This window comes from Micropterus salmoides, unplaced genomic scaffold, assembly GCF_014851395.1.
Source record: "Micropterus salmoides isolate LMB-PRFRI ecotype aquatic unplaced genomic scaffold, ASM1485139v1 Ms_hic_scaffold_2, whole genome shotgun sequence".
Classification (NCBI taxonomy): Eukaryota; Metazoa; Chordata; class Actinopteri; order Centrarchiformes; family Centrarchidae; genus Micropterus; species Micropterus salmoides.
The window spans coordinates 54,083,130-54,109,357 of record NW_024041150.1 but is presented as its reverse complement, the minus strand read 5'-3'; the positions used below and the strand labels follow the sequence as shown (position 1 = coordinate 54,109,357).

At 38.3% G+C, this 26,228-nt stretch overlaps 1 protein-coding gene and 2 long non-coding RNA genes across 5 annotated transcripts; all 3 read left to right on the top strand.

Moving 5' to 3' along the window:
* Positions 1–911: 911 nt before the first annotated feature.
* On the top strand, positions 912–13,630 carry LOC119912829. The gene is made up of 2 exons (XR_005446280.1): positions 912–942; positions 13,537–13,630. It is a non-coding gene; the product is annotated as an uncharacterized LOC119912829 (long non-coding RNA).
* A 280-nt stretch (positions 13,631–13,910) lies between these two features.
* LOC119912794 lies at positions 13,911–14,600 on the top strand. The gene is made up of 3 exons (XR_005446247.1): positions 13,911–13,950; positions 14,175–14,243; positions 14,347–14,600. It is a non-coding gene; the product is annotated as an uncharacterized LOC119912794 (long non-coding RNA).
* Positions 14,601–18,275: 3,675 nt separating this feature from the next.
* On the top strand, positions 18,276–20,173 carry LOC119912700. Of its 3 annotated transcripts, none has more exons than XM_038731990.1 (4): positions 18,276–18,665; positions 18,908–19,249; positions 19,392–19,664; positions 19,795–20,173. In XM_038731990.1, exons 1-4 carry the CDS (start codon positions 18,605–18,607, stop codon positions 19,860–19,862), a joined length of 744 nt encoding a protein of 247 aa, XP_038587918.1. In that variant the 5' UTR covers positions 18,276–18,604; the 3' UTR covers positions 19,863–20,173. The 3 variants fall into 3 exon arrangements, with proteins under 3 accessions (XP_038587918.1, XP_038587919.1, XP_038587917.1); XM_038731991.1 differs by having other exon boundaries at positions 18,278–18,665; positions 18,905–19,213; XM_038731989.1 differs by having other exon boundaries at positions 18,280–18,665; positions 18,905–19,249.
* The last annotated feature ends 6,055 nt before the right edge of the window (positions 20,174–26,228 follow it).

The window sequence follows — 26,228 nt, the reverse complement described above, 5'->3', positions numbered from 1 at the left end:
GACTAAACAAACCCTTCATCATAGTAAATACAGAATACAGGAAGCAGAGCCGGCCCTCGGCCTTCGGGGGCCCTATTGAAAATTTAGTTGGAGGCCCCTCTGACTGTCGGGCGTTGTCACTATATATGACACAGAAACATCTCTTGTTTTTAAATAAGACCCGATGAATCTTTCTTATGTTTCTAAACCTGCCATGTTTGTTTAGCACAAACACACCAAAGCAAATTTCTTGAACCTACTTGGCAATAAAGCTGATTCTGCTGAAAAACAATAACTCTATATTATTATATCTACTATGTTTGAAGTCAAACAGGAAACACATGATACCACCAGAGCTACTGAGCTTAATGGCAGTTCAAGAGCCAGTAGACACTGATGAACTTAGTGCTGAATAAAAAGACTCATAAAGTGATTATGACCAAAGCTTAAATCTTTAATAACAGCCAAACAAGAGTTTAAGAGACAAAAACTAGGAAACAGCTGACAGCATCATTTTCTCAACCTGCTTCTTTATGAGTGATCTAAACATGTAATGATAGAAAAGACTTTTACTGTCTGAGTGTCTTTTTGGAAAAGTCTAAATGTCTCTGTCAACATGTGCTGGTTTTACCGCTCACCGCTTAGCTGACTTGTTCTCTTAGCTTAAATCTGGAGGATCTTATATCTTATTTAGATAAGATGTCTTTTCAACACTGGCAGCTTTGGAGGAGGCTCCATGATGCTGCTCCAGAATCAGTCCTTAAAAACAGCGACTACACACTCCCTAGCTGACAGATTTGATTTATAATCAAAGGACAGGGCCTCTCTATAGGTTTAACTCAAACACATAACCTACCAGCAGTGTCAGCTTGTTGGGTGACAAACAAACAACAACAACAACTGAAAACACAAAACCACTTACAACCACAACAACAACCAATGATACTTCAACAAAACTACAAGGTAGTAACTCATCTTTCTCTAGAGTCTCTCTGTCTTCCTGTCAGCCTCTTTCTCTCCCCATACTGAACTAAAACAAACTTTTTTATTGTTTGTTTGATGATTTTTTTAACTTACTTTCTGGAAAGACAAAACTGGCCATTCATCAAAGTATAAAACAGAAAGTCATAACAAACAATCATTTGGTTTATTTTATTTTACATGTATTCTCCCTCTCTTTCCTCTGAACATTGCATTTCTGCTCTGATGTAGTGGAGCATTTAGATACTTTTATCTAATCATTTGTAAGTAAAGTTTTTTTTCCAGTCCCTCTCTCTCTTCTCTTCTGGAGTCTAAAGTCTGAATGTCAGAGCGACACTCGGCTGTGGGTGGAGATATTCTCTTATTCAGTCAGTCTCACTCAGTTGTTGTTGCTCAATCCACAAGATCCACTGCTGCTCACAAATCAGACGACTACATTCACAGTTAGCAAAGACATGCAGGAAAACTGCGAGCTGATGAAAGTCTGTGATTCGTTGCTACTTTAGCTGCAGGATTTCAAACAGAACTGAACTGTGCAGTCAAAATGTTTCTAATGTTTTCAGAATCGTTCTGGAGGTTCATCATTGTGTCTGTGGGTTTAGCAGCACTCATAATAATTGTTGTGACAGTCAACATCTGGACAAGAACTAAAGGTGAGAACATTCACAGATGAAACTCAGAAACAGGGAGTTTTGATAAACCTGGATCAAGAGGAACATTTGTATTTGTATTTGGGGTACCACCAAACACTCCCTCTCTGGTCAGCTGGTAAGAACATGTGAACCACTTCCTCTCTCAGTGGCAGAAACACATAATAGTGGCTGATGGTGCGTTCAGGTGCTGTCAGATTGTTTCTTATCTCCTTACATTACATTATATTAATTCATTTAGCTGATGCTTTTATCCAAAGCGACTTACAATTGCTATATATGTCAGAGGTCGTACGCCTCTGGAGCAATTACGGGTTAAGTGTCTTGCTCAGGGACACATCGGTGGATGGGTCACAGTGAGGAATTGAACCCGGGTCTCTCACACCAAAGACATGTGTCTTATCTCCTTGTGTTAAATGTGGGTCAGTGAGGAGAAAGTTGTCAGTTAAAGTGTGTCAGAGTGAGGGTTTGTTTGTGTTTCACAGGTGAATAATGATGAAGATGAAGATGATGGTGTGGTTTACTATGAAAACGATGGAGACCCTTCTGCCTCTGTCAGACTCCACTGATCAACAACTTCCATATCAACATCAGCTCATCAGAGAAAAGACTCCACTGCAGTTAAATAACAGCACATTTACACGAGTAGTTGAAGCCTTTAGAGAACAAAAATCTCATAAGATCATTTTGGGTTTTGTTTGTTGATTGTTTTTGTTTTTATTTATCAGTGTGAGAAATGTTTGTGTGTTTTGTGCTCAGCTGTTTCTGTTTCAGTCTGACTTTGAACAACAATATTCAAGTCTTGATTTCATCTCATATCAGGAAGCCCACTGTGAGTTTTATAAATGTCTTTTCCTGCGTCAGTTGTGAAAATCTTTATTTTCTGCAGCCAGTTCAGAACACAGCAGCTGGATTTCAGCTTCATTTAACAGGAACGAGCATTTAACTCATCAGACCTGATTTTAAGGTTCACTGTTTGTTTTTGAAGCTACAGCAGCTTGAGCTCAGTTTCATGTCTCTGTGTACAGAAGAACTCATTTTAATTCACTTTCATTTAGCATTGTTGTTGACATATTTGTTGGGATGTGTGTGTGTGTTTGGGTTGAATGGGTTTTCAGCCTTAATGGAGTCAGTAACAGTCTCCTCTTTATCATATCTGATAATATATTAACTGCAAATAAAGAAATGTTTACCACTTAATTCTACACTGTGTTTTGTGATTCCTTCACTGTCAGACATCAAGACTTGAATCCAAACTCAGACTCGAGGCAGATATAAATATAGTCTTTTATTAACACCTTGGAAAGGTAAGGTGAAAGGGTGGCTGGCTGGTGAGAGGGGCAGGGCTGATGAGGTTGAAGACCAGAGAGAGACTTGACTGAGGGATCTGGCTGGCTGTAGCAGGCTAATCTGAAGGCAGAGAAAACCAGGATTAGCTGGGCAGGCAGGCAAACAAGCAGACCAGCTAGCTACTGGCAAGTTAACTGTCTTAAACACTACACAAGATTTACTGTGTATGATTCTAAGATACGGCAAGAAAATACTTGATATCAGGACCTGGGTTGTTAAAGGAGTGTTGATTACTTGATGGCAGGTATAGAGGAAAGCCAGAGGCAACCGCCCACAGCCGCAGACTGAGAGGGAAAGTGATACAGAGAGACAGACGGAGAAACAAAAGCAAAACACACCAAGCATGCCACATCCATCCAAAAGATAAAAAAAACACTCTCACTCCCATATTCCCACTGGCCAAATGTGTGTAAATACAGACAGTGTAAATGCACCTAATGTGACTTGAGAATTAACAAAAATCTAATAATTCAGGTTACTTCTTCTAAGCTCTGGATGCACATGACCACCTACTCTGACCTAATATGAATGTGAAAACATTTCACACATCTTAAATGTCCGATTTGTCGTGTCTTCAGTGACTTGCAGAGATATTTCCTTTGAAAACAACATGAACAGACCTGCTGCTACATATTGTGGAAGCTTGATGCTCTAAGTCCAGACAGTTAAAGACGGTTCAGTCAGGACGCTCATCAATGTTTTAACTGTTGCAACTAGTCTCAGGGTCCCAAACCTTCCAGGAGTTAAAGTAGTTTTCATCAGGATTCAATAAACGCCTCTTTGTCTTATGTCACAATTAAGAGTCAACTGTCTGTTCCTGTGAGCCTCGTGTGTTTCTGATGTTTATCTGGTCATCATTAGGGGGTAAAACCTGCAGAGCTCTGCTGCTGTTGTTAACCACATCCTCACTGAAACACATCCTCTTCACATCTCTGAACAAAAATACCTGCAAAAATACAATGATATCACCATCTAAATAAGAAGTTGCAGTTTTGCAAACATTTATCTTAACCAACAATCTTCACACCTTCAACTTCCTCATCTTCTTTTCAGGTGGTGAAACACGTCATTGTCACAAATACACCGGACTGAACAAACTTTGAACTTGAGCCTTAATATAATTTGTTTCAGTGTTAGTTTGGCTCAGTGCAGAAACATATTCCTTTGTCTCGTGATCAGTGACTTTATCATATGTGTTTGTAGATGGTGGATCTTTGTCAGGCTGCTGTGACCTCTGACCTCTTTACTGATGGCTGCATCTCATATTGTGAAAATTGTAACAGAGTTTTTGGCTGTTTGGACATCGACAAGAAATTCAGAGAGACTGAAGTCTAAAACCATAGACAGTATATTACTGAACAAAACCAACCTGCAGATTTGAATGGAGAGCAGTGAAGCCAGTTTTGGTCCCATGAAATACTACAGGGCTACTTCCTGTTGGCACCAGCATCTACTGCGCATGATCCACAGCATAACTGTGAAGAAACTGGCAGAAACACAGTAATTCTGGTAGCTGCACAAACAAAAGTGTGTGATTGTCACTGTTTAATCTGCCCACCTACAAGGTTCACCTGAAAAACACCAACGCAGCGTCACTGATGGCTGAATAGTTTCTTTAGATTCACAGAGAGTTTATAATCTAACCAACACAGTTACATTGGTCATGTGCGACGGGGTGTCTCAGGGTTTTGACGTCGTATTGGGGCCTACATGGATCCATGCAGGCTTTGGTCAGCTTCACTGTTTGATCTCTGGTTTACCCCCTTTGTCTAAAACAGACTAAAAATCTGAGCACGAGAACAAGAGACAGAAGAAGGAGAGTACATCCACGAACATTAAACAGTTAAAAAAACACGTGAACTTTAATTCAGTATTCTGATGTATTAATACAAAGTATATTGAAAGTGATCAGAAATATTCTATGTTTTTGATATGCTTTATGTATTGTTATTTGAGAAAAACATTTGGAGTGAGATGATCTCTGGTTTTAACACAAAATGATGGAAAGTTCAACAGATTTTCATTTAGCTGATGCTTTTATCCAGAGAAACTTACAATTGCTTTATATGTCAGAGGTCACACGCCTCTGGAGCAACTAAGGGTTAAGTGTCTTGCTCAGAAACACAATGGTGGACGTGTCACAGTGGGGGATTGAACCTGGGTCTCTCACACTAAAGGCATGTGTCCACTGTACCATCACCCCCCCCAAAATAGTAGTTTGCTACTTAACCACAAGAGCCTGCATTCAAAGACTCACAGGAAGTGAGCCTCCAACCTGCAGATAGCATAGAGTTTATTTAGCTTATGATGAAAATGTGTGAGATATTAACAAGTGATGAACGTGAAGTTTTTAAGATTAAAGAAGGATGTTAAATAACTGACAATGATTGAGGACACTAAATTTCCCTAAACATGATTGATTTACTGATTTATTAAGTAAAAAGAAAGTTAAAATCTAACAGTATCAACGTGTGTTGCCTCTAACGACTGTATTACTTATGATAGATGTATTGATTGATGTATTGTAATGTGATCAGCTGTGCTTACTGATCAATTGATTCAGTTCATGATGATTTATTTCTAAGCTCACTTTAAAACTTAGTTTGGACTAAGTAGAGAGGACGTTGCAGGTATGTGGGTGAGATGGGAGCTATTTCTGAATGTCAAAAGGAAGCCATACATGGGGCCCTCTGTGAAAAGGCAGGAAGACAGACAGGCATGTATTAACCGCATGTATTAAAAGATACCTGATCACGCGTGGACTGAATGCACGCCAGAAAACATCCAATCACAGAGTACTTGACATGCTTTGTCTGAGTGAACAGTGTAGGACGTCCAATCACAAAAGGACATGTCTGCATGGACACTAGAGATCAACCAATCCCAGCAAGCGTTGAGCATCCGAAGTATACTGTCACATCCTGTCAGTTTATCTATGTAAGCTGTAGCTTTTGGTATTATAATACACATTCCTCTGTTCTTTTTCTTTCACTGGGACCTTTTTAGCTTTTGTGTAAACTGAAATTTATAAAAATTTCCTTTGGGCCTGTTGCTCAAAGGTACATAGAGAAAGTCTCTTATTGTTTCCTTGTTTCTTCCTCCTCCTGAGCTCGGTGAGTAATTCCACTCTGCACAGGCACAGGGCCACACCTCACACTGAATAAAACTCCTAACTGGTTAAAAGGAGTTCAGCCTGTCCACTCCGATCAGGGAGGGTTACTGAGACACCTGGGGGGAAGCGTTTGGTACAAATGTGGACCAGATCCTTGCAACCAAAACTTTTCTGTTAGCAGGTCCCCCTGGAGTGGGCACAGAGAACTAGATAGAGCGAGACTTCCTACAAGAGACACAGAGAATCATGATGGTTGAGTTCAAATGGATTTCTTTATTTCTTACAATGCTGCTTCAGTTTACAGGTAAGGTATCACATATATAAATGGAAGGCACACTGTAAAAAATAACTTTATCAATATTATTAAAGATTCTTTATTTGCTACATTTGATTTAACTAAGAAAACCAAATCTGTTCCATGTATCATCCAATCATTCAATTATTCCATTTAATCAGGCAAACCAAAAACAAAAACCAAATCAGTATCTCGTTTTTCTTTATGAAAACTGACGTTTGTTTCCTTGCTTTCAGCTCGAAACGGGAGATATAATAAACAAGGAAACCAAAACAAAATAATAGGTCGAATTTCTTTATTTGTTTTCCTGTTTCCCACGGTGCTGTCCATTCTTTTTTCAAAATAAAAGCTAGCGTCTGGTTCGATCTTCCTTGTAGGTTAGTGTTTTTGAATTGAATTGTAAGGGCAATCATGCGAATAAAAAAAATACTTATTAAAATATCCGTCAATAAGATAAAGAGATTATCATGCTGAATAAAAATAGCCTACTTGAAAATATGTCCGCCTAAGATAGCATAAATACAGACGGACAGATCATTATTATTTTGTATTCCAGCAATCTGGTAGAAAGATTATTTTGACTGTAGCCCCGAATGTAACTCCACAGCAACATTAAAAATATTTTCCGTATTAATATGTAGCCTTATATCCCGACGCAGCGTGTCTCCCAGCTCTTCAAAGAACGGAGGCTGCTCGCAATGCAGTTTTTCACAATTGCTAAAACACTAAACCCCATTCTCTGAACCCAGTGTTCAATGGCCTAAACCCATTTGTCGAATCAGTCACTCTTTTGGCAAAACCTTAAACAAGTTCAGGTAGTTAAAACATCGTTTGCAAATCTCATCCACTCTTTTTGCAAAACTCTAAACACATTCTCACTCACTAAAACACATTTTGCACTGTGATGCACTTTTGTTGCAAAATGGTAAATACATGTGGCAAAAGTTAAACACAACTACAACACAGCTGTCATCTTTCATGCAACAACTCACAATTCTGCACACTTTCTACAGTTTTTCTCAATTGCTAAAACACTAAAACCCATTGGCTGAACAAAGTCTGCAGTTGCCTGAATCATTTAGCTAATTGTGCAGTCTGTTGTCACTACCATTTCACGTGGTAAAACACAATTTGCAGATCTCACTTAGACTTTTCAGCAGAACTCTAAACATATTCTCATTCTCAAAACACATTCTGCACTCTAATGCACATGTCTTCCATACTGGTAAACACAAGTGGCAACAATCAAATACAAATAGAGAACACACGTCATTGATTAAACACAACCTTCAAAATTCATTTCACTTGTTTCAAATCATGTGACACAATCAATCTAAGCCAGTTCAGAGAGCAAATTGTCCGGCCCTGAACATTGTGCTTTCCATTTGTTTACAGTACTGATTGCTCAATAGATTTTGACTGGTTGCAGGTTCATATCAACAAAGAACAAGAATTACAGTACAAGAAACAAAGGACAAGGTTGTGAGATGCAGGGTACAGAACTGTAAAAATAGGGTTACAAGGAACAAAAAAATTGCAAAGAGAAAAGCAGACTATAAATTCTGATCAATTTTGAGCCACTATGATAGAACATGTTTTCATTCATCAAATTAAATCAATGACGGACAACTATGAAATTTGTTTTGAGATTAAAAATGTACTTCTCTCTGAGAACTATATGTTCTTGATAGTCTATATCATTTTGATTGCTTTGTTTATGATTTGAGAGCAGTGTTTGGTTTTGAGCACAGGTAAAACTGTTTTGAGGCGAAAGTTTCATTTTGCACGAGGAGTCAGAGGTTTTGTAAATAGTGCTTGAAGCTGAGGTTTTGTGTTTCACATTTTCAGAAAATGGAGCAGGTTTCAGAAATTGTGTTTTAGCAATTGAGAAAAACTGTAATGATGTGATCAAACCAAAATGTGCTCAAGGAGATATATAGACATGCAGGATATCAAATGTAAGGTCTGCTCGATTGATACCCCCCCCCATCGCTGATATTCTGTTCTCAATCTACAGGCCTGTAAAGCATGGGAGTGCTTTTGGTGACAGGAATGTTGATGAATACTCCTGTTTTTATCAATATTTCAATTTTGTCATTTGGAAATTGGTTGTATGGACTGAAAAAGTATTTTAAAGATATCTATCAATAAAAGTCAGCATTTTAACAATAAATATTGCCAAAATATGGAAATTCGCCTGGTATATTTGAAAATATTGTTTGATAACTGTAGTATTTTGGTTTTTTTTCATCAGATTTACAGTTACAAGTGCATTGTAGGTGTATTAGAAGATATTCAGTTGCATTAAAAGCTTCCTCAGGATGGTTTTGATGGTTTATTGTATTAAAATATAACGTTTTTTACCAGGCGAGGATAAAAAAAATCAGATTTTTTCTTTATTGCATCTCCATGTAGTCTGTAAAAGTAAAATAAATAGAATAATACACAATGGATTTATATTCCTTAGCTTCTGACTTTTCAAAGGAGACCAGAATTATGCATCTAGGCCAAATGGTTAAGGAGTTATTCCTGATTCATTTTGGGTATGAAATTTAAGGCGTTTTTTCTGGAAAAAGGGGCCTGTTTTTAACAGGTTTAGTCCGCCGCAAAGTAGTGAGAGAATAACATGACACACCTGACCGAGACACAGACACCTGTCGCTCTGTGTCTCTGTCATTCTCACCGCTCAGAGACACTTTGCTCTGTTTGGGACAGTCTCTCTGTTCCAGGATGCTTCCTTCTGAAGCGACTGTGAGCTGCACTTTATCAGAGGTGCTATAGTTAACATTTATATAGATGTGTAGGCTTGTGAGATTTATGTGTTTCAGTTTTCCCAGGCGACTCTGTGTCTGTCAGATAATAGGGGATAACCACTAGGCTACCATATCAGCAGAACACCGGTTAATGCACAGCAGAAGGGCAGGTGGATTTTGTTAAAATATTATGACTTCATTCTTATTAGATTGCAATTATATTCTCATACCTAATATATTTCCAAATATTATTCTGCAAATGTCACAGATAGTTGCGTCTGGTTCAGGCAATCATGCTAATGAATAAAAATACTTCGTCTATAAGATAGGCCTACACAGTACAGACTTAAGATCCATTCTATCATTGTTATTATATTGTATTAAAGCAATCTGGTAGAAATATCGTTTTAAATGTAGTAGCCTATCAAGGGTCGCAAATTATATGTGTGTTACACACTCCTGTAAGTTGTTTGCAACCCGCCATTAATCAAAGAAGAAGCAGCAGCAGCAGGAGAAAGAGTCGGAGTCACGGGTAAGTTCATAAGCAAGTCTGTTGCAATCAATTAAAAAACTTAAACTTTTAAATCAACGATTTTGGCCATACAGGGGCGGGTTGGCCACCTGGCAATACTGACATGTGCCAGAGGGACTATTTGTTTTGGTGTGGGCCGGTCAGATTGATATTAATATCAGTGTTTCTCACACATCGGCTAACTTGGGCGGCCATTGAGGTACATTAACGGCCACCCAACTATATTTGGTGACCCATTTAAGCATTTTGCAGAGAAACACCGAGAGAAATGATCAAGAAAACAGTCACACAAAAATGTTCGGGTTGTAATAAACTGCAGATAAAAACAGAAACAGCAGAAAAACAGACAGAGAGCAGACAGACTCTACAACATACTCAGATGGACAGCCATTGTTTTAACTGCGTATGTGAATTGTTATAAACGTGTGCTCTTAAAAAACTCTTGAGCATATTCTGCCAGTCACATTCATGAAATTTTACAAATCTGTTACCATTGGTGTCATTTACACTAGGTTGGCTGGGGACATGCCCCCATCACTTTTTGAAAGCATAATTGGTTAAATATGTCCTGAAAAATAGTTTGGAATAAGAAATGTTACACTACAAATGAAAAAGCTTTGAGAAAGGTTTATTTGCACAATAAGAAAACATGCAATGCAATTTAAATATAGAAGAAATAAATGTGCATTGTCCAAGAAAGTTACTTAAGCAACAAAAAAATCTACTGATTACTGCATTATATTCCCTTTTATTGTTGTAAGTAAAGACATTTACTCCATAAATTGGTGCAGAAACTTTCTCCAGAATGCAGGAAATTAATTAATGCTCAAAATCTTCTGGGGAGGACACCCAGACCCCCCACTTATACATTTTATCATTGAATATTTCTTCAAAGTAGTGTTAAACTACCTTAATTGTCCCAGATTGCTGGATGTGTCCCTGATGTTAACATATATTTAAATATGACGTTTGTTAGCAAATATCAACGTTACCTCTAGAAATTTAAGGTAGCAGAGTTTGACCTAAGGAATATACCTTTTGTCTTTTAAAAAATGACATGCCGGGTATAGGCCTACTGTATAGCCTACTGTGCTGAGTAAGTCACTTGTTGCTAACAAAAAAGACTGTGTCTGAAACAAAAAAATCTAAACACTGTATCAGAGCAGATCAAGAGTATGGTTTTGTTCTGTATTTGCTTTAAGCTGGAAAAGAAAATACCCTGGATTCTGCAGCAATTTCTGATAATTAAGTGCAGGAGGAGAGGATAATGAAGAATAAATAATAATATTATACTCTTTCCAAGACTTTTTCTAGATCCTATAATTTTTCCACAATTAATAGGGAAATCACTGTAAATACAATTGCTTATTCTACTGTGTGTGTGTGTGTGTGTGTGTGTGTGTGTGTGTGTCACTGGGATGGCACATACACAGGATCAGTTTTGGGCAAGTTACTTCCAAAAATGTAATACATTATAGATTACTAGTTATTGTCATTTGAAAGTAATTAGTTATATTACCTGTCCAGGGTGTACCCTGCCTTTTGCCCGACGTCAGCTGGGATTGTCTCCAGCCCCCTGTGACCCTGTACACAGGATAAGCAGTTGACAATGGATGGATGGATGGATGAACATTGTATAATGTCAAAAACAAAAGGATTAAGCTATACATGTGACATATAGATAATCACCAGCACACCCACAGGCCTTCACACAATCTGACTGAATCTCAATCAGTATGCTCGCCTGTATGTCTATAGCATGGACATACACGCTAATACTGTAACTGTAACAGTGGATAATAACACTTAAAAGTTTAAAACAATCTTTCAACCAGATTTCTGGAATAAAATAATAATGATCTCAGAATGGATCTTTAGTCTGTCTACCATCATCTTATAGAAGTTTTTTTTAATGATTAACACGATATTCTGAATTTATCTTATTGACAGATATTTTATTAAGTATTTTATTAATTTGCAGATTGCCATTATAATTCAGTTCAAAAACACAAACCAGACACAAGCTTTTATTTTGCAACGTAGAAGCTTGTGGATGGCACCAGGGCAAGAGACTAGAGGCTCCAGCATGCAGTCATACAGTCTTGCCACTGAGGGACACTGCTTCGTAGGCTCGTTCCACGGCTGGAGATCATCCACTGCACATGCACAAATCAGAATGGACGGCACAGTGAGAAATGGGAAAACACATAAAGAAAAATACAGAAAACGTAAATTCGACCTATTATTTTGTTTTGGTTTCCTTGTTTATTATATTTCTCATTTTGAGCTGAAAGCAAGGAAACAAATGCCAGTTTTCATATTTGATTTATATAGAAAAACAGAAACACGAAATATTTATTAGTTTTTTTGTTTTTGGTTTGCCAGATTAAATGGAATAATTGAATGATCGGATGATAAACGGACCAGTGAGTTTAGTGAACTCTTGGAAACTAAGGATAAAGAAATAATCGTCACTAACTATGAACATAACAGACATTTTCTCATTTCACTTTATTTTTCATCATTTTCTCAACAGCAGCAGCTGAAAAACTTCCCCTCTCCTTCACTGTCAGAGTTGGAGATGACGTCACTTTGCCTTGTGAAAATGTGATAGACGGTCAGCGAAAATGTGAATATACTACATGGGTCTTCAGGGGTTCAGCAGTAGCCCTGATTAAACTTGGGCAGATTGGTGTAAAGTCCAAAACTAAATCAGACAGACTGAGTGTTACAGAGAACTGTTCTCTGGTTATAAAGGTCACAGTCGAGGATGTTGGTCGTTAAAACAAGCTCCAGACTGTCATGTTTATCTGTCTGTTATTAACAGTGAGTATTTCCATCATAATGTTTTCAGCTCAAACTGTCTTGTTAGAACAATATACTGAAACATTACAATAATTATGATCACAGTGATGAAGTTAACTTTACTCTTGTTGTCTTTTTCTCAAAATATCTCCATCTTCACCAGTGACTGAACGTAAGGACGCTGATGAGGTGACATTGTGGTGCTCTGTGTCGACGCGTGAACAGTTCTGTGAACACACAGTGAAGTGGCTGTATGAGGGTAAAGATGTGGACAAAGATAACAAAGAAATGAAGACATGGCAGGCTGACTGCTCGGCCGCTGTGTCTTTCCTGGATTCTCATTTTAGTAACAAATCAAAGTCTAACTTGAAGTGTGAAGTGACAGATGGTTACTCTGGAAAAGTGCAGCTGTTCACCTTCAGCCCTCAGTCCTCAGGTGAGAAAACAGGTGAGAATATGCTGAGCTGTTCAAGATGACTAAAACCACCAAAACATTTGTTTATTTGATGACTTTTTAAGATGACATCATTCTTTCTCATTTAGTGACAGCAGATGGTAAACATGAGGGATTTTCTAACTGAACAGTTTTGTGGGTTGTGTTATTAATTCATACAGGTGACGCACAAACAACAACAACTGAAAACACAAAATCAGTTACAGCCACAACAACAACCAATGATACTTCAACAAACCTTCAAGGTAGTAACTCATCTTTCTCTAGTGTCAGCCTCTTTCTCTCTCCATAATAAACCTCATTTTACTTTTATTTTATTCATTGTCTAATTTTTTTTGCATGTTTCTACTTTTAGGCATTTTTATGGCAAAACATAAAATAATGAAAGCCTCTTTAATTAAGTCACTTTCTAGAAAGACAAAACTGACCATTCATTGTATACAACAGAAAATAGGAAGTGATCGAGAAAATTATTATTGATTTACTGATTTTTAATTGTATCTCTCCTCTTCTGAAGTCTGAATGTCAGAGCGACACTCAGCTGTGGGAGGAGATATTTTCTTATTCAGTCAGACGTCTTCACACAACACAAAATAACAAAATAAGATGTTGTCCTCTTTTATAGTCTATCGAGTTTGGTGGTGGTATGTTGCAGTTGCAGCTCTCTTAATAACTGTTGTTATTGTTGTTGGATTCATCAGATGGAAGAAAACTAAAGGTGAGAGCAACCACAGATATTATAAACAAGAAGTTTTGATGAACCTGGATTTTTATTGTTGAAGCTAAAGTCGACTCTCTTTTGTCTCTTCAGGAAAAAAAACCCAGATGGATGAAAACACTGTGAGTTTTACGGCTGAGTAATCAAATGTTTCTACAGTTATGACAGAGCTGAATCAGCTGCTCTCTGACAGAGTCATCCAAATCTAAACAGCCTTCACAGAGCCAGTGTTTGACCACATGGAAGTAGACTCTGTTTGTTTGTTGTTTTCAGGGACGGAGCTTAAACCCTGCAGTGAGTCCAGAAAGCAGTCAGGACACGGTGAGATCTCACACTACACCCAGGACAAAGTTACACTCACTGTTTTTAGATTTGTTGTTCAAAATGTAGCTCTATGAGACACACAGTGACTCTTGAATCTAAGTTGTTTCTGCAAGAGAAGAAGTGGGGAGTCTGATGATGCAGCTGGACGACACCAGAACAGACCAGAACACAATCAAGTCCACATGTTACTGAGCAGCCATTATGTTGTCTTCTCTGTGTAGGCTGATCCTGAAGATGGTGTTTCCTACGCCTCCTTCAGCTACACCAGGAAGACCAACAGTAAAGGCCGGGTAAGCTGTCTGATTGGTTCTAGTGATGATGGCAGTGAATGAAAACACTTCTCTCATTTAATGTTGTGTAATTTCTGTGTTGTGCTGTTTGTCTCTTTTCCAGGTTCTGGGTAAAGATGGTGATGATGAAGATGATGCAGTGACCTACAGCAGCGTGAAAGCTTCCTCTTCTTCTGCTGGAGCCTCAGCTGATCAGCTGATTAAAGCAACAACTGACATATGAGAGAAAAAAGAAAGGTCAGTCACAATGAGGAAGTGACAAATGACTAATTAGAGGAAACAGCTACAACTTTTTTCTTTAAGAAGCAACTCGTAGATTTACAAGTAGAAGAAGCAGAGAGGAAAGAGAGACAGAGAGGCATGTCTGATTGAGTCTCTGCAGACTCTTACCAAACACCAGGCGATGTCTCTAGTTTTTGCATGTCAAAAGGCCAAGAAAACTTTCCTACCCCCTCCTTTTTCTCAGAGAGAGAGAGGGAAGGGATTTTTGAGTCTCCAAATTATTTGATATAAAATGCACAAATCCACACTGTTGGTACACAACAGGACGTTACATATTTGTTGTTGCTAAGCGTTGGTGAAGGAATTAAATCTCTAATCCAAGTTACCTATTAATCTTTTATAACAATTTTCATGAACCCAGTTTTATCCATACCAAGACCTCCAATGTCTACAGTATGAAGGGTATTTGTGGGTGAAGTTGCTGCTTCAGAGTCTCTTATCGCAAATACTGTGTGGATATGATCCCCTCTCCCTTTGCTCCACCTTAATGTCACTGAAGGCAGTAAAATTACCACAGGGAAAGTTTTTACAAAAGTTGTCCCCTCTGAGGTTAATTAAAAGAAAATATTTAGCTATTTTCGCACTGTTGTATTGTCCTGAAATAGAGTCAAGATGTGTCTGAATCCTAACAGTAACCATTTAACTGAATTCCTTGGGTCAGATTTGTGTGGAAAAAATGTACTCATTGGTCTCTGTATGCTGTTTGCTTCAAAAGTTACGCTGTTTTCTGTTTATTTCGGATTCAGGTTGACAATAAGTATAATAAAGGGTTAAAAATAAACCCCATAGTACATTATATCAGCCTGTTAACTGGCAGAATCTTAAAATAGACACTTCAAGAATTAATAAAAAAACATCCTATGCGCATGGACCTATGTTACCATCTAAACTAAATCTGTTCTGTCAATTTTTTTTTCTTTCCAGCTTTGTGGCTCATCATTGTGTTTGTGGGAGTTGCAGCTCTCTTAATAACTGTTGTTATTGTTGTTGGACTCATCATATGGAAGAAAACTAAAGGTGAGAGCAACCACAGATATTGTAAACAAGAAGTTTTGATGGACCTGGATTTTTATTGTTGAAGCTAAAGTCGACTCTCTTTTGTCTCTTCAGGAAAAAAAACCCAGATGGATGAAAACACTGTGAGTTTTACGGCTGAGTAATCAAATGTTTCTACAGTTATGACAGAGCTGAATCAGCTGCTCTCTGACAGAGTCATCCAAATATAAACAGCCTTCACAGAGCCAGTGTTTGACCACATGGAAGTAGACTCTGTTTGTTTGTTGTTTTCAGGGACGGAGCTTAAACCCTGCAGTGAGTCCAGAAAGCAGTCAGGACACGGTGAGATCTCACACTACACCCAGGACAAAGTTACACTCACTGTTTTTAGATTTGTTGTTCAAAATGTAGCTCTATGAGACACACAGTGACTCTTGAATCTAAATTCTTTCTGCAAGAGAAGAAGTGGGGAGTCTGATGATGCAGCTGGACGACACCAGAACAGACCAGAACACAATCAAGTCCACATGTTACTGAGCAGCCATTATGTTGTCTTCTCTGTGTAGGCTGATCCTGAAGATGGTGTTTCCTACGCCTCCATCAGCTACACCAGGAAGACCAACAGTAAAGGCCGGGTAAGCTGTCTGATTGGTTCTAGTGATGATGGCAGTGAATGAAAACACTTCTCTCATTTAATGTTGTGTAATTTCTGTGTTGTGCTGTTTGTCTCTTTTCCAGGTTCTGGGTAAAGATGGTGATGATGAAGATGATGCAGTGACCTACAGCACCGTGAAAGCTTCCTCTTCTTCTGCCGGAGCCTCAGCTGATCCCAGCGACCTCTACACCACCGTCAACTAACCAAACAAATAAGAGACCACAGTGTAGTTACAGCTCATATCATTACAGTTCATTGATAACTGATGAATGTTTTTATTCGACTTATTTTATGATCATTTTCAGGATGTATTGCTTTAAAAAGCCTTTTAGTCCAGAAGGGGGTGCAGTAGGTTAACTAGTAGCACAATAACAACATTATCTGGCTGCTTGAAATGTAACTGAACATAATATATGGGACATTTAGCTTGATGAACTTGCTGTCAGGCACTTTAATGTGCTAGTGCTGTGTTGTAGTTAAACATGTATTAGTTTTTACTGTTATTTCTATATCAGCTGTTATTGTTTGATATGCAGTCATTTTAACATCTATATCTCTGTTCAGGTTATTTTTTATGTTCTGGTATGAAAGTAATTAAAGCAAACACACAAGGTTTAAATTTTCAGTTTTAATTCCAGATACTTCAGGTCAGTGTGAACTTCATACCAGCTCATGTCAGCCATAAGAGAAGGAGGTCTGTCTACATTTAAAGGAACAACTGACATATGAGAGGAAAAAGAAAGGACAGTCACAATGAGGAAGTGACTAATTACAGGAAACAGATACAACTTTTTTCTTTAAGGAGCAACTCGTAGATTTACAAGTAGAAGAAGCAGAGAGGAAAGAGAGACAGAGAGGCATGATGGTTGAGTTCAGATGGATTAAAGTGTTTTTATTTCTGATGCTTCATTTAACAGGTAAGAATATATAGAAAATCTATCAGACAACTGTTGTGGCAGAAAATTGTGTCCTCTTACATTCAATCTTTTATGTATGTTTTTTACTATTATTATTACTATTGTTATTACTAATATAATTATGTCTTATAGATATATATGTATTGTGTTTTTAATCCTTAACCTTTCCTCTCCTATACTGCTTATGTTAGTCCGTCCACATTTACTAGGGTTTAAGTCAGAGCTGTCAGATTGTTTTGGTGTTTTCCTCTCCTGTTGTTCATCTCCTCTCCTGGAATGATCATTCAAGGCTGAGAGAGGATCTCTGTTCCCCAAAACATAGAAACCTAGACTGAGTAAATGATTATGCATCCCTTTGCTCGGGGCCAGACGCCTGAAGACGCCCTAGGCGGCAGGTCTCTGGACCGGCTGTATATGTGTTTTAGTACTTCTGTTTATTCTCTTTTATTAATAAATTCTTCAAAGACAAGGGTTGGTTGTTACTGAATTATTTGCTCAATCCCTCACCAGCAAGATACAATTTACACGACAACTACCAGAAACATTAAAAAAGCTGAGTTATTAGTATTTATTACTTAACCTAAATTTAACCAAGACGTCAAGTGTTTTACTTTCTTAAAATTTTTAATGTTTCTCTCACATCTTCTCAGCAGCCAGTCAGCTTTTCCTTTCATTTTTCTGTTATTTACAGTGAGTATTACATCATAATGAACAGTTCTGAAACAATTTATCAACCAAATCTTTTTATATGGGTGACTGGAAGCTGCATGTAACGTGATATTAAACTGACTGGCACCTGCCTGAACTATAAGGCTCTATTCAGTATTTAAGTTAAATTATCACCATTGTCTCTCAACAAACACTGAAAAGGCCTTAGAGAGTATTCTAGGATATAGCATAACTTATGCTGTAGTACTACCTTCCTGCACTTATCTGTATGAACACTTCTGCACTTCTGGTTAGATGCAAACTACATTTCATTAGCCGTGTACCCGTACTCTGCATAATGATAAAGCTGATTCTAATCTAATGAGTCCAGAGAGCAACATGTGTCATCAGAGTGTTGGTTGGTTGTTCCTGAGAGCCTGATTAGAAGATAAACCTTCCAGAGCTGCTGCTGTTAACCACATTAACAAAAAATACTTCTCATTCAGTTCTCAGAAAACATTACAAAGCTACAAAGAGGAACCAACAATTCTTAAACCACTACATCACCACATCACATTTGTTTTCCGCCAGTTTCATGATTTTGGACCACGAGCCTCTGGTTCCCTCCACATTATTGGTTTTGCTGAAAACTCGAAGACATCAGTTGCTCTTCTTGCTGTTAAAATATTTATAAGAAAGAAAACGAGAAAAACTGATGGACTCAACAACAAAGAATGAAAAAAGATGCAAGTCACTATAAGGAAGTGACACTTTAATAACGGGAAGTAGATGCCGCATCTCTCTTCAAGACGCACAAGTTCAGAGACAGTTGAGGGCGTGAGAACAAGAGAGAGAGAAGCAAGATGGTTCGATTCAGATGGATTAACGTGTCTTTATTTGTGATACTCGTGCTTCAGTTTACAGGTAAGGATTCACAAAATACATACATGAATAAAATAAACATTACTAATTTACTAGTATTTAAGAAGCTAACCTTAAAGTTTGATAGCCAAGTTTAATGTTTGTTTTGAACCTGGTGTGTTGAGTGGATTCTTGTAAAAGGAACATACTGTACACTGTTTGTTATTCTCACATAAATATAAATATAAAAGCCATATTCCTCTCACAGCTCATTTTTTACATTTATCTCTCATCTTCAACAGCAGCAACTGGACAGAACTTCAACTCCTTCACTGTCAGAGCTGGAGATGAAGTCACTTTGCCTTGTGGAAATGTGATACAAAATCAGGATAATTGTGACGGGACTTCCTGGTTGGCCAGTCGTGATATTGGGGCAGCAGCAGCAACAGAGCTGATTACACATGGGAAGATCAGTAAAAATGGGATTTTCGAAGCTAAATCAGACAGACTGAGTGTTACAGAGAACTGTTCTCTGGTTATAAAGAATGTCACAGTCGAGGATGTTGGTCGTTACACCTGCAGACAGTTCAAGAAATCAGGACAACAACAAGGTGAAGACTCTGTGGTTTATCTGTCTGTTATTAACAGTGAGTATTTCCATCATAATGTTTTCAGCTCAAACTGTCTTGTTAGAACAATATACTGAAACATTACAATAATTATGATCACAGTGATGAAGTTAACTTTACTCTTGTTGTCTTTCTCTCACAATATCTCCATCTTCTCCAGTTGAACAATATCAGATCAGTTATACAGTCGGCTTCATCTGCTCTGTGTTGACATATGGAAAGTGTGAACACACAGTCGAGTGGTTGTATGAGGGTAATAAGAATAACATGGTGACATCACAAGGTTCCTGTTCAGCCACTGTGGCTTTTACAGCTCCTCCTCTTAGCCAGAAGTCAAACTATTGTGAGTTATTGAAGTGTAACGTGACAGATAATAAGAGTGGCCAGATGCTGCTGTGTAGCGTTGGCCCCCAGTCCTCATGTGAGAAAACAGGTAGGTTTGATTTTATTTGATGAATTTTAATGTTTAGGATTAGAACATTATTCTTTCTCATTTTGTTAACATGAGGTATTTTTTCATATCTTCTTGTGTTCTTTCATATCGTATTCACCAAAATCTAAAGGAAGCACATTAGAGGGGAAAAACAAAACACCATCTGGAAATGATGAAACAAAACAAGGTAGTGACTAAACATCTTACATCTCTCTCTCTCTTTCCTTGTGAAGTCTACATTATGAATGATTGTCACTCGGCTATGTTTGGTACTCCTCTACACATGTGAGATTAAATCTGGAACAAATTTTTTTTAGAAAACTAGAAGTATAGATGTAGTTTTAAAAGGTCTGGATTTGTGTTGGCATGAAATCTTTATCAATAATAAAATTCACGTCAACCAAGGACACTTTCAAACAGAACTGAACTGTGCAGTCAAAATGTTTCTAATGTTTTCAGAATCGTTCTGGAGGTTCATCATTGTGTCTGTGGGTTTAGCAGCACTCATAATAATTGTTGTGGCAGTCAACATCTGGACAAGAACTAAAGGTGAGAACATTCACAGATGAAACTCAGAAACAGGAAGTTTTGATAAAGCTGGATTTTCACTGTGGAAACTAAAGTCGACTCTTTCTCTTTTCTTTTCAGGGACAAAAACACAGATGGATGAAAACACATTGAGTTTATAATGTTTTTACAGTTGGTACTTTACACAGCAAACCAGTGTTTGTGACATCTGTTCTTCATTCTGAAGTGTATATAGATAGAAGAAGACAAACAGAAACAGGAATCACTCTAGTGACTTTAAACAATGCAGATAGATTATTTTTATTTCCAAAAACAACGTCCACGTTACTGTACTACTATAAAATCTAGTTCCAATGCAAACTGTCCAGCAGCCAGTCAGATAAAGATCAGATCAGACAGTAACTAATGGTGCGTTCAGGGTCTGCTGACTCAACTGTGAACTGTGTTCAGTTTCAAAACATCAGCAGTAAACTGGGAGGAATATTTTGGATTTGGGGTACCACATAAACACTCCCTCTCTGGTCAGTCAGCTGCAGGAACATGAACACTTGATTTAATATACTTTGTATTTATGTTCTTTGACTTTTAATTAATTAGTTAATTTCCTTCTGCGTGTCCTTCGTTACCACAGAAACACTTCCTCTCTCAGTGGCAGAAACATGTAACAGTAACTGACGGTGCGTTCAGGTGCTGTCAGGTTATTTCTTATCTCCTTGTGTTAAATGTGGGTCAGTGATGTGAAAGTTGTCAGTTAAAGTGTGTCAGAGTGAGGGTTTGTTTGTGTTTCACAGGTGAATAATGATGAAGATGAAGATGATGGTGTGGTGAACTATGAAAACGATGGAGACCCTTCTGCCTCTGTCAGACTCCACTGATCAACAACTTCCATATCAACATCAGCTCATCAGAGAAAAGACTCCACTGCAGTTAAATAACAGCACATTTACACGAGTAGTTGAAGCCTTTAGAGAACAAAGATCTCATAAGATCATTTATAGATTTTTATTACTGATTGTTTTTGTTTTTATTTATCAGTGTGAGAAATGTTTGTGTGTTTTGTGCTCAGCTGTTTCTGTTTCAGTCTGACTTTGAACAACAATATTCAAGTCTTGATTTCATCTCATATCAGGAAGCCCACTGTGAGTTTTATAAAATGTCTTTTCCTGCATCAGTTTGTGAAAATCTTTATTTTCTGCAGCCAGTTCAGAACACAGCAGCTGGATTTCAGCTTCATTTAACAGGAACGTTTAACTCTTGTTAACTTCCTTAAATCGTCTTCCAGCTGGAGAATTCTGACCTGATTTTAAGGTTCACTGTTTGCTTTTGAAGCTACAGCAGCCCGTTGTAAACTTTGTAGAACCAGCAAAAAGCTTTTAATCGCGAACATTTCTACACTGACTTAGGCTAATTGAAGCATCAGCTAAAGCAAAACAGCAACGTGAAACTCAAAAAGAAACTCCAGTCGCTACTGCCAGTGATGCTTGGACTCATCGGGAGAGAGTGGCGTCTTTATGTCCTTTTGGCAAGTTATAAATTCATTTCTTGTGAATGGTTGTTACGGGGTTTCAGACGGCTTTGAACCGCGGGGTCGCTCCTCATCAACAGACAGGCAAGCAAGCGCTCCTCCATAGCAATGGCTTCTGTGTAACTGGCGAGATGCCGTGAACGCGGTCATTCTCCTACAGTTTATCAATACACAGAGACTGATCTGACTGTTTGATCTGAGTTTCCTGAATTATAACTGTTTCTTTAACAGTAAACAGGCTGCGACCTTTGCTGCTGTCTCTTATTCATTAAAATAATCTATTAACTTCTACTGAACTAATTTTATAGAATCAATTATTTCATGTTGCACATTTAACTGTTGAAGCTTGGTAAATGAATACAAAATAATTATTATAGAGAGGTGGCGATGGAGCAGTGGACACTTGTCTTTGATTCCCACTGCAACACATTCACCAAATAAGTTGTTGTCATGGGTCCTGCTTCATCATCCATGTTATAATAGAGTCAGTATATTTTCCTGTTTTTGCCCTTTGCCAATCACATGCCTGGTAAATACAGACAGTGTAAATGCACCTAATGTGACTTGAGAATGTACAAAAATCTAATAATTCAGGTTACTTCTTCTAAGCTCTGGATGCACATGACCACCTACTCTGAACTAATATGAATGTGAAAACATTTCACACATCTTAAATGTCCGACTTGTCGTGTCTTCAGTGACTTGCAGAGATATTTCCTTTGAAAACAACATGAACAGACCTGCTGCTACATATTGTGGAAGCTTGATGCTCTAAGTCCAGACAGTTAAAGACGGTTCAGTCAGGACGCTCATCAATGTTTTAACTGTTGCAACTAGTCTCAGGGTCCCAAACCTTCCAGGAGTTAAAGTGGTTTTCATCAGGATTCAATAAACGCCTCTTTGTCTTATGTCCCAATAAAAAGTCAACTGTCTGTTCCTGTGAGCCTCGTGTGTTTCTGATGTTTATCTGGTCATCATTAGGGGGTAAAACCTGCAGAGCTCTGCTGCTGTTGTTAACCACATCCTCACTGAAACACATCCTCTTCATATCTCTGAACAAAAATACCTGCAAAGATACAATGATATCACCATCTAAATAAGAAGTTGCAGTTTTGCAAACATTTATCTTAACTAACAATCTTCACACCTTCAACTTCTTCATTTCAGGTGGTGAAACACATCATTTTCACAAATACACCGGACTGAACAAACTGTGAACTTGAGCCTTAATATAGTTTGTTTGTTTCAGCGTTAGTTTGGCTCAGTGCAGAAACATGTTCCTTCGTCTCGTGATCAGTGACTTTATCACATGCGTTTGTAGATGGTGGATCTTTGTCAGGCTGCTCTGACCTCTGACCTCTGAACTGGTGGCTGCATCTCAGATTGTGAAAATTGTAACAGAGTTTTTGTCTGTTTGGACATCGACAAGAAATTCAGAGAGACTGAAATCTAAAACCATAGACAGTATATTACTGGACAAAACCAACCTGCAGATTTGAATGGAGAGCAGTGAAGCCAGTTTTGGTCCCATGAAATACTACAGGGCTACTTCCTGTTGGCACCAGAGTCTACTGCGCATGATCCGCAGCATAACTGTGAAGAAACTGGCAGAAACACAGTAATTCTGGTAGCTGCACAAATAAAAGTGTGATTGTCACTGTTTAATCTGCCCACCTACAAGGTTCACCTGAAAAACACCAACACAGTGTCACTGATGGCTGAATAGTTTCACAGAGAGTTTATAATCTAACTGTAATGTTTAGCCCCATGGTGGAAGGAGGAGACATGGAGTTCTTCACCTGGTGCTTCAATTTATTTTTTCACCAGATATGTGGAAAGCGCAATTGTGCAAGTGAATTATTGCAAAAATATATCAAAAACAAAAACACAACAAGGAAACTACAGTAAGTATAAACTACTCAAATTATCATCACAAACTGATATTAAACAACACAAACAAAAAAACCTATATCAGGCTGACTATGGTCTCTAGCACATGTGCCCTTCCAGGCCAAAGCTGTTCTCTCAAGAGGAGCCTCTGCCTCCTTCCTTTATACCAGAAGCCCCTCCTACAAGACAAACCAAAGTTAATTGACAATCAATTAAACACCATTATGTTACCTCAACAGTCCAAAACATTTCTGGCTACATCAATACACAATATATCGACTATAAAACCGGAAATTAAATTTTACATGCTAAACAAAGCTTCTTTGTTTAAAACAGCAACTTAAGGTACTCCAGTACACCCCTCTGTACTGGCTCACATTTGGACCATTCCAGGTCTTCCCCCCTATAAATGACTCCACACTCCATCACTTCCTGTTTGCCACTTCGGCCCAGATCCCTGCTTGAGGATGAGAACAGGTGAATAAAACCTACAAACATTTGGATGACCTTGGGTAAATCCAATGAGCTAAAATAAATGACTTGAAATGAGCTGTGTATGTGTTGTATTTATCTAACCATGATTTCAACTCTTCTGACTAGTACTTAAATGAACTGAAATGAAAGGACATGAAATGACAAGCCATGTGTCCATTGATGCTAGCCCATATGCTAAAGGTAATGCTAATGCTAAAAGTCCTATGCTAATGCTCAGCTAAGGTTAGCTTAGCATGCTAAGACCAATATTACTGCTGGCTTAAGATGATCTTTACTTTTAGCACTTAATGATGAAAAGTATGACAAAAAGACAGATTTCTTTTATCCAAAGCGACTTACAATTGGTTTATATGTCAGAGGTCACACGCCTCTGGAGCAACCAGGGGTTAAGTGTCTTGCTCAGGGTAACAAAGGTGGATGTGTCACCGTGGGGGATTGAACCTGGGTCTCTCCCCCCCTCCCCCTAGTAGTCTACTACTTCACCACAAGAGCCTACATTCAAAGACTCACAGGAAGTGAGCCTCCAACCTGCAGATAGCATAGAGTTTATTTAGCTTATGATGAAAATTGAGGATGTTAAATTACCAATTTCCCTAATCATGATTGATTTAATGATTTAGTAGTCGACTGATTTAAGTAAAAAGAAAGTTAAAATCTAACAGTATCAACTAGTGTTGCCTCTAACGACTGTATTACTTATGATAGATGTATTGATTGATTGATGTATTGTAATGTGATCAGCTGTGCTTACTGATCGATTGATTCAGTTTATGATGATTTATTGCTAAGCTCACTTTAAAACTTAGTTTGGACTAAGTAGAGAGGACGTTGCAGGTATGTGGGTGAGATGGGAGCTATTTCTGAATGTCAAAAGGAAGCCATACATGGGGCCCTCTGTGAAAAGGCAGGAAGACGGACAGGCATGTATTAACCGCATGTATTAAAAGATACCTGATCACGCGTGGACAGAATGCGCGCCAGAAAACATCCAATCACAGAGTACTTGACATGCTTTGTCTGAGTGAACAGTGTAGGACGTCCAATCACAAAAGGACATGTCTGCATGGACACTAGAGATCAACCAATCCCACAAGCGTTGAGCATCCGAAGTATACTGTCACATCCTGTCTGTTAATCTATGTAAGCTGTAGCTTTGGTATTATAATACTCATTCCTCTGTCCTTTTCTTTCACTGGGACCTTTTTAGCTTTTGTGTAAACTGAAATTTATAAAAATTTCCTTTGGGCCTGTTGCTCAAAGGTACATAGAGAAAGTCTCCTATTGTTTCCTTGTTTCTTCCTCCTCCTGAGCTCGGTGAGTAATTCCACTCTGCTACACATTAGCACAGGGCCACACCTCACACTGATTAAAACTCCTAACTGGTTAAAAGGAGTTCAGCCTGTCCACTCCGATCAGGGAGGTTACTGAGACACCTGGGGGGAAGCGTTTGGTACAAAGTGGACCAGATCCTTGAACTATTCTGTTAGCAGGTCCAGGGGTGCAGAAGAAAATTCTGGGGGGCCCCTTCCTCTCTTGGTCCCTGTCTCTCGGTCATCTTTTGACACTTGTCACTGATCGATCGAACACTTTGAGGCACAGCAGCGATCAGCTGATTTTACTCAGGGAGCCTCCGGCTGCAGCTGCAGCTGCTTCAGGTGTAGCTGGTTTGATCGCTGGACGTGCAGCCTCTCTTTTCCTCTGTTTGCTTAGACTCTTTAGTGTTGTTTACTGACCTGTTTAAACAGACTCCTTAATCGTTTTATACTTGTGACTGTTTTGGAGGTTTGCGTCTCACCAATAAAGGAAAAAACACTCACGGAGATCTTTTTTGGTTTTTAGTTTAATGATAGAAGTTAACACAATAATTCTCTGTTGTTTACTTTAAACATATGTTACAAACCATTATCTTAAATTTGTTTCCCACAACTTATTTGGTCACTAAACTATTTTACTCCCCTCTCATTCAAATAAAAAAACTCCCAAGCTGTAGTCTTTCCCCATACATTACTGCCCATTAGGATGACTTATTAGGATGATGAGGATCTGATACAATTTCCCAATAATTTTATGTACAGTTATTTGAAACAGAAAAAAATAAAATAGATAACCTTGATTGTCCAGAACAA

What these genes read in the sequence shown, in the direction of transcription:
- LOC119912700 (XM_038731989.1), top strand. Translation starts at nt 18,605, where the DNA reads ATGGTTCGATTCAGATGGATTAACGTGTCTTTATTTGTGATACTCGTG. An exon ending in ACTCGTGCTTCAGTTTACAG is followed by an intron (nt 18,666 to 18,904) that starts GTAAGGATTCAC and finishes CATCTTCAACAG; the next exon opens with CAGCAACTGGACAGAACTTC. An exon ending in GTCCTCATGTGAGAAAACAG is followed by an intron (nt 19,665 to 19,794) that starts GTAGGTTTGATT and finishes CAAAATCTAAAG; the next exon opens with GAAGCACATTAGAGGGGAAA.